This window comes from Convolutriloba macropyga, unplaced genomic scaffold, assembly GCF_964194025.1.
Source record: "Convolutriloba macropyga unplaced genomic scaffold, txConMacr16.3 SCAFFOLD_920, whole genome shotgun sequence".
NCBI lineage: Eukaryota > Metazoa > Xenacoelomorpha > Acoela > Convolutidae > Convolutriloba > Convolutriloba macropyga.
Window position 1 is genome coordinate 59,911 of NW_027449978.1, and position 9,002 is coordinate 68,912.

Sequence of the window (9,002 nt, forward strand, 5' to 3'; positions counted from 1 at the left end):
TAAGAATTAGTTACCTCTCATTAATGACTATTAATGAGAGGTATTGATAGTAGCCTATTGGTATTGATGCTTAATGCTTATTGGTCTATTAATGCTTATTGGTATTGATAGTAGCCCCTGTAGCCTCTCTCTAAGAAACAGAAGTAAACTCAACTACGAAATGCCCTCAAAATAAATCGGGATTAAAAAATGTTTTTGTACAAAAATCTTTTTTTTTCAAAATCTATTCTTTCAATCCCAATCACGCTTATTGGAATCAACGGTGGCTATTTTCCGGCAATCTGCCGGGTATGTTTTTCAATTCACTCATAGTCCGTTCTAGGTCTAGTCTTTTGTTTAGTCAATGACAACTCTTTGAATTGTTCGTCAGGACTTGTTCTGCTATGTTTTTTATTTCGTTGTTAAGTTTTTTTACGACCATATAGCGTCACAACCACCTGAAATTATTATTATTATTATGGTTCCTGCGTAATCGCAGCGGAACAGCATTAGGCCTACAGTAGCCTGTTCTGAGCTACTCTATTATTCCCCACATTTCAGACTGATCTTTTTATGAGCAAATCTGCTTTTTTTTCATTCGTTCATGCAATTTCAGCTGCATTGCGTGCATGACGTCATTTTTCAATCTTATTGAAGCAATTTTTTTGTTCATTTGCGATCCAGAAGACAAAAAGGTGAAAAATGTATTAACTTTTTTGTTTTTTTTAAGGACATTAATAGATACGATAGTATGAAAATGTTTTTTCTGCATTCAATTTTTCTCTTCAACGAAAAACATGTTAAGTACCCACTGAAATTCCGTTTAAGGAAATCTGTAGATAGCAAATTAATGTCATTTTTTAAATAGCTGAACATCCTGCGTTTTTACAATTCAAAGAATTTGAATTGTATTGGGGCGCTGTCTATTTTTTTAAGATCTGTTCACACATTTTCATGATTTTTGAAGTCAAATTGGAGTAGTGACTTTAGTCACGCCGAAAGAAGAAGTGGAGTGAAAAAGCGAGTGGTTTTTGCGGAGTAAAATTTTTTTTCGCTCTAAATTTAAAGTAGAGTGAGAAAACGGTGTTTGAACAAAAATTCGCTTTCTCGCTAGTGGTTTTTTGTTCACATGCGACAATTTCACTTTGATTTTTACTGTTTTTCGATGTTTTGATTTAGATTTTTATCTAATTGGTTTTCCCAATCCATTCATAGGCCATTTTTCGTCTAGTTTTCTGTTAAGTCAATGAAAATTCCTTGAATTGTACGTCAGGACTTGTCCTGCTATGTTTTTTTATTTCGTCGTCAAGATTTTGGTTACAAACATATGACATCGCAAACACTTCACATCTGCTTTTTGTTCATTTGTTCAGGCAATTTCAACTGAATTGCGTGCGTGTTGTCATTTCTCGCTCTTAGTTGAGCGAGCTTTTTTGTTCATTCGCGTGATTAAAATTTTGGTCACAGTTGACTTACCTCACGCCCAAAAATGACTTGCTTACCTGGAAATTGACTTTTATTTACTTTAATTCAAAGAGATAAGGTCGGTCAAATGGGAGTGTGTCACTCTAAATGAAGGCTGTTTGAGAGCAGCTAATAGAGGCAGCAAAAACTTATACAGATGTTTAATCAAAATATAACATACCAGCGTTGAATGGAAAGACGAACCTTTGGTCTGTCTTTCTCACTGTTTTTTGAGACTGCAGATCTACGAAGCTATTGCGGCTGTTTTATGGCAATCCGCCAGCTATGTTTTTCTTTTTCAAGTATTGGAAAATCATAAACGCATGATCTGTTTCAGAATGGGAGCGTGAAAAAGTCCAGAATATAAAAATTTTTTAAAATTGTAAAACCTCTTTTTTTTCGACAGAAGAAATAAACGAAAGAGTTCTTCTTAATCGATTCAATTTTAAAGAGCTTCTGAATCATACTATTTTTGCATTTCTGCGCAAAAAAATATCTGCGGTTTGAAATAAGTTTGACAGATTGTAATTATTACTAGGACAAACCAAAATCAAATTAGACTTTAGAAAAGTTATTAATAGCCGCCCTCATCTTCTCAGCCAGCTATTATAGCGCTCCTATTTTTCTTACAATCCAAGAATTGGATTGTATTGGTGCTCTGTCTTTTTTTTGTAAGATGTTTTCACATCTGTTTTATTGACTTTGAGCTTTCAAAACGGGATAAACAGGTAGAGCTCAGCGGGAACCGAGTTTCATTAGAGGCCCGCATTTAGTAGTCCCTCAAGTACTCAGAGTGGCGAAGCTACTGGGAAGGCCGTAATTCAAGGTTAAAAGGTCATTTTTGGGAGTTTCTGAGCCAAAAATAACGAAATTTTTAGCACTTCTTTGTCATTTTTTGGATTTTTTGTTAGGCCAGTCTGAAATAAGTTTATTTCTGAAAGAGGTTTATTAAAGTTGATAAAGGTCCTTTGCAAGACGTAATTTCTTTTTACGGCCACTTAAAGCGCTATATCCATTGCTAGTCCAAAAATAAACACGGTAATTTATACTAATTTTTTCAAATTGTTTGAAAATTTTTGTCATTTTTTGAGTTGCTTCAGACTTATGATGTCAAGAAAACTCCTCTAGGGTTTAATAATAGGTTATTGCATAGTTTCTAGTGGTAATGAAGTGGTTTTAAACATTTTAACTTCTTGAATTTTACCAATTTTTTTTAAATCAGACTTGGTTTTTTTTTTCTAATTTTCTGACATTTGTTGTCATTAATGAAGTTTTCAGGGGGCAAGAAACCTCATCTAGATTTTGCTAGTAGTTTACTAAAAATATTTTTTGGCCATGGAATGGTATTCAACATTTTAATATGTTTTACCAAATTTTTGAAAAAATTGCAATTTTTTTCTTTAAATTTTTGAAATTTTCATTCAGTGGCCAGGGAACCTCCTATAGGGTTTGCTAGTATGTTACTACATAGTTTCAAGAGGCAATAATAAAGTTCCCATTTTTTTAATTTTGCAATTGTAGGGAATTTTTTAAATAAAGCTTGCAATTTAAAATTTTCGATTGTTTTCAAATTTTTCGTCTTTTTCGTCATTCTGTGAGTTTAACTATCTTTACTGGCCAACGAAACGTTTTAAAGGTTGTAGAGGGTTTACAAAACAGAACTCCAGAGTCAAAAAAAAGTTTTGACCTTTTTAATAGCCCTTTTTTTGGAAAATTTCTTTAAATTTTCTCTTCTCAGTTTCTTGATGCATTTGTCATATTTGTCCAGTTTATCTACTTTTTGTGGCAGATTCATCTCTTTCAAGGTTTTTGCGTGAGATAATGAGTATTTAGAAATGAGTCATATTTGGCCTTCAAGTTTAAGGCTTCAAGGGTATTTAGCCGTTATCGTTTTTTTTGTTAGTTTGTTTGATTCTTTTAGTTTCTCAACTCTTGAGATTTTGTCTGTCTTGTTGGCTGGGATTGTTCAGTTGATCCGCTGGTCAGGTTTATTAGGTCTGCCTTTCATTCAATTACTTGGATTGTATTTCAGGACTAGTCCTGCTATGTTTTTTACTTCGTCGAATAAAAAATGTTTCGCTTTACCTCATTATGCCGCTTTTTCAACATTTTGCGTGATATCTTTTTGACTTCTCTAGGCTAGTTTCTCTCTTCTCTCATTCTGCTAAAAGTGATTTTGAACATCATTTGCTCAACAAAGCAATTCAAAATGAACAGAGTCAGTATTAAAAAATGAAGTCACAAATAGAAACGGGATAAACCCATAAAGCCCAATTTTAGATGCCCGCTATTTGAACCTCGTTACTATAAGTCTTAGTTACCATTTCTAATGCTTATTGGTATTGATAGTAGCCCCTGTAGCCTCTCTCTAAGAAACAGAAGTACGTTATCTTCAACTACGAAATGCCATCAAAATAAATCGGACTTAAAAATTGTTTTTGTACAAAAATCTTTTTTTTTTTCAATATCTTCTATGCTTTCAATCCCAATCATGCTTATTGGAATCAACGGCGGCTATTTTCCGGCAATCTTCCGGGAATGTTTAAGTATTTGCGATTGAAAGAAACTATAACGACCAAACGGCCTATGTATGAAAATTTTTTTCTATTTGACATTTTACCTACAATTTCAATAACAGATACATGCGGTACAGACTTAAAATAGATCTAAAAATCAACCCAGGTCTTCTTTATTCAAGTTTTACCCACACAACTGTACCAAATTTCAATGCTGCTCAGAAAACATTTCAAAATTCTCTAATAAAGTTGCTTTTAGAGGCGTGCAAGAAAAACGTGTTTGTAAAACGCAAGATGCTTTCTGTTAATACAAAATTCCTTATCATGAGATCTCCTTTATCCTAGGTCGTTTTGATTTTTGGATTGACGTCTACGCCCTTGATTTTTTCTGTTTTGTGTGATCTAATTTCCTGTTTCATTTCCAAGTTAGGCAACTGGCGGCAGTTTAAACATCTTTATTTAAAACAGGCGGCAGTTTCAAGTAATTATCACCGAACAGCATATTAAAATGCGCCAAGTTTAATAACCTATAATGACTTCTTTTGAAGCCTCTTAGTGAGCTACTTATTCCCCTTCTTCTTCCCCCTCCAGGCTACTTCCACCCGACTGAAAAAACTGCCATAGATTACGGCTCCCACTAGTCATTTGCGAGGAATTATTCCGACGCCGATCGTTTTTTGTTGTAAAAGAAACTAGAGTTCGTATCACCAGCGACGGAATGGCTCGGCTTTTAAAAAAATGAAGAGATTTGAGATTTTTTGAAAGTATACAAAATTGAGTTTGAACAAGCGATTAAATTCGTTTTGGGGTGCGATACAACCAGATCAACGGTATTTGCTAGTTAGATGTCGAAGCAAACTGAACTGTATGAAGTCATTGAAAATTTTGGAAGAGTATTTTTGATATTTCTCTTTTATTTTTTTCCGTGAAAAGAGGTGGAAAGTACTGGAATGGCCAGCATATAGTCCAGATCTCAATCCACATGAAAAGTTGCTGGCAATTTTGAAGCAGCCACTGTGAAAACAGATTTTTTCTAAAATTTTAGATTAAAAAGGTCTCGAAATATTGAACGAAATGCATGCAGATGTCATTAGGTACTTGTATGAAAATTATGAAAACCTACTAGAAATTTTGAAAGCTTATTTGACCCAAAAATTTTTATTCATGTTTATGATAATTTTCATCATGTCCGTAGCTTTTTGATACACCGTAGTATATGTTAAGCAACTCCCGGATTGACCTCATAATTGAAAAGTTTATAAAATGACAACATCCTATTATGTCGTCTATGAAAATTTGCAATCCTAGATTTTTTATATAGGGAAAATTGTAAATTAACAATTTTTAGAGAAATTAAGAAAAGGGCCAAAGCAAGCGCAAATAGTGTGTCTCAAAAAATCAGTCAAATATCGGAAAATATTACTTTTCAGTGATATCGTATTTATCGATAAGTTGCGGTCATAGCGCTTCTTACAAAAAATTTTTGCCAACCTAAAATTTAGAGATCACAAATTGCGAGAGGTTTCGGAAATTGCTTATTCTACAGTTATCTGAAATTTGAGCCTCAGATGACAGTTTTTTGCATTATTTTTTTTGGAAAATACGTAGTTATTATTGAGGGATAAATATTTGAAATATTCAGTTTCTCAAGAAATTTTACACTACTTGTGTTGTTCTTCAGCGATTCGCGAGTACCTGATGTTTGTGAGGAGTGACTCCATAATCCCACAGTGTCTTCTGAAGCACTTCATTGACAAACGGAAGAACATGGAATCCCTCAAGAAACTCATGACAACTGGCTATTTAACATATGAGTGTCGAAACACACTACAGGTTTACCGATTCATAAAGATTGTATCTTTTTCTTTTTCGTGTCATTTTGGCCCGTATAGCCTTTCTTAAACCGTTTCCCTTTGAGAAAATTAGTGTAGTTTGTATCTTTTAAGGTGCCATTAACTCGAACCTCGATCCCAAAATTTTATCAGACTTAAACCTGATGTTAATTTTAAATAGAGTAATCGTGCAAATTGTCTTGGCTAGAGATTATTTTCCCAGTTGGAGGTGTATAGACCAAAGTGACATTTGATTAGACCACCCTCGAGCGCACACATGCTCACGGTGCGGTCGAATTACATGGTCTGGAAAAGGCATCGAGCGCATTTTAGTCTGGACAATGGTCTGGAACTTGTCTGATCAGAGGTCGCCTTGGTTCATGGCCCCTAGTCGATTGAGGACGGTTATCTTGCAAGATCTTGCAAGATAATCGTCCGAAATGCAAGAGTCTTGTAAGATAACCGACCATCTTACAAGACTCTTGCAAGATAACCGTCTTGCATGAACCACCGGAAACATGCCTTTAGCTGCTGCATGGGCCTCTTTAGCTTCTTTGAAGATTAGAGAATAGGATTCGACCTATTCCCTAACGTCCAAAGAGAGAGACCCTAAAATGGCTAAGGCTAACAAATATAAATAGAAACATCATCAAAATGCGCAGAAGGGGTCACAGAAAGGGCAGGGGGTTTATGCGCTGCAGCAGGGGTCACAGAAAGGGTAGGGTATTGTGTGCTGCAAAAGAAAGCAAACAAATATAAATAAGAACATCAGCAAAACACAAGCACATGAGTGGGGGCCCAGAAAAGGGTTGGGGTTGAAGCGCAAAAGAAAAGGAGCGAGAGAGAAGGGTGGGGTTAAAATGCACTGAACACAAAGGCACAAAGAAAAGCAGATCGCCGTAGGCAAAAGGGGATGGGAAGAAAAAAAGCAAAGGGGAAAAAGAAACAAAGCGAAAAAACGAGCGAGCGCACGAGCGAGAGCACAAGCGAGAACGAGCGAGCGCACGAGGGAGACGGAGCAAGCGCAGGAGGGAGAAAGAGCGAGTGCAAACGACCGAGAGAACGGACGAGCAGGAGCGTCGGCGACAAAGAACAGGCACGAAAACAACAAAAAAACAGAAAAGCTGAAAAAAATTGCCCGGAGGGCATACCTAGACAAACTGAATGAAACTAGAGAGATGACAGGAGTGTTTACGACATCATTCACGCTTGGTGTGAACAGAAAAAAACATTGAAATGATCATTTAATTATTTTTGTGGAAACGAGTATGTCAAATACGTTATCGACGGCAAAGTTTATATGAAACTTTCCGTTGAGGCCCGAGAGAAAAATTAATTTAAGGCAAAAATTTTGCAACCCATTTTTTGTCTTTAATTTGTGGGCAAATCTCAGTGGGAGTGTCGTTCGTCTATAGGAAGAACTTAGAAAAGATTAGAAGGATGAGAAATGTGACCATTTACGATTTTCGTTATGTACACCTTGAACAAGTGAAAAATGCTATGTTATCCGCAGTCAAAACGTTTGAATGACTTTTCAACAGGAAATATGTTTTCTATCAGTCTCAAATTAACACTGACGATTGTTTTTGGTAGTGTTTTCAACATAATAAAGATCGAAAGCGAATTCACTCAAAGAAAAATTATCGTTTACAAAAAAAAAAAACTCGAATAAATCATTATATATATATCATAAGCTGAAACGTACTGGATATGCTTTTTTATGACCATTTTTAGTGTTTACGACATCATTCACGCTTGGTGTGAAGAGAAAAAACCATTAAAGTGATCATTGAATTATTTTTGTGGAAACGAGTATGTCAAATACGTTATCGACGGCAAAGTTTATTTGAAACTTTCCGTTGAGGCCCGAGAGAAAAATTAATTTAAGGCCAAAAAAAACTTTGCACCCCATTTTTAGTCTTTAAACTGTGTGCAAACTTCAGTGGGAGTGCCGTTTGCTATAAGAAGAACTCAGAAAGGATTAGAAGGATGAGAAATGTGACCATTTACGATTTTCGTTATGTACACCTTGAACAAGTGAAAAATGCTATGTTATCCGCAGTCAAAACGTTTGCTGGACTTTTCAACAGGAAATATGTTTTCTATCAGTCTCAAATTAACACTGACGATTGTTTTTGGTGGTGTTTTCAACAAAATAAAGATCGAAAGCGAATGCACTCAAAGAAAATTATCGTTTACAGAAAAAAAAGTCGAATAAATCATTATATATCATAAGCTGAAACGTACTTGTTGTGAACAGAACATACCCTTAAATTTATCATTGAATTATTTTTGTGGAAACGAGGATGTCAAATACGTTATCGTCGGCAAAGTTTACATGAAACTTTCCGTTGAGGCCCGAGAGAAAATTAATTTAGGGCAAAAAAATTTTTTGTCTTTAGACTGTGTGCAAACCTCAGTGGGAGTGCCTTTTGGCTATAGGAAGAACTTAGGAAGGATTAGAAGGATGAGAAATGCGACCATTTACGATTTTCGCCAGGGAAACATTGAACCAGTGAAAAATGTTATATTATCCCCAGTCAAAACGTTTGATTGACTTTTTAACAAGAAATATTTCTTTTATCAGTATCCACTCAACACTGACAATTGTTTTTGGTGGTAATTCCAACGTAATAATGATCCAAAGCGAATGCACTCACAGAAAATTATCGTTTACAGATAAAAAAAGTCGATTAAATCATTATTTATCATAAGCTGAGACGTTCTGGATGCTTTTATGACCATTTTTAGTGCTTAAAACATCATTCACGCTTGGTGTGAACAGAACAAACCATTAAATTGATCATTGAAATTTTTTTGTGGAAACGAGGATTTCAAATACGTTATCGACAGCAAAGTTGATATGAAGCTTTCCGTTGAGGCCCCAGAAAAAAATTATTTTCAGGCAAAAAAATTGGGACCGAATTTTTTGTCTTTAAACTGTGTGGAAACTTCAGTGGGAGTGTTGTTTGGTTATAGGAAGAGTTTACAACGGATTCGGAGGAAGAGAAATATGACCATTGATATAAAACTTTCCGTTGAACCGAGAGCTCCCTTCAATGGACTGAAATTATAAGAGAACATGGCCTTTGAGTTAATTGGGGTTTAGAATTCTTCTTTTATCTTTAAAATTTTGGGACGTCCATCTTGCAAGATTGTTGTAAGATTCTTGCAAGGTAAGCGTCCGGATCTTGCATCTTGCAAGATTAGC

General features: G+C 35.3%; 1 protein-coding gene across 1 annotated transcript in view; it reads left to right on the forward strand.

The window, feature by feature from the left end:
• The window catches only part of LOC142355523 (uncharacterized), a gene marked incomplete at its 3' end in the record, with an annotated part of 39,274 nt that extends 33,461 nt beyond the window's left edge, over positions 1 to 5,813 (forward strand). Inside the window, exon 5 of the mRNA XM_075407654.1 lies at positions 5,641 to 5,813. Within this exon, the coding sequence (XP_075263769.1) occupies positions 5,641 to 5,813 (173 nt within the window). The remainder of the gene's footprint in view (positions 1 to 5,640) is intronic.
• Between the last annotated feature and the right edge of the window lie 3,189 nt (positions 5,814 to 9,002).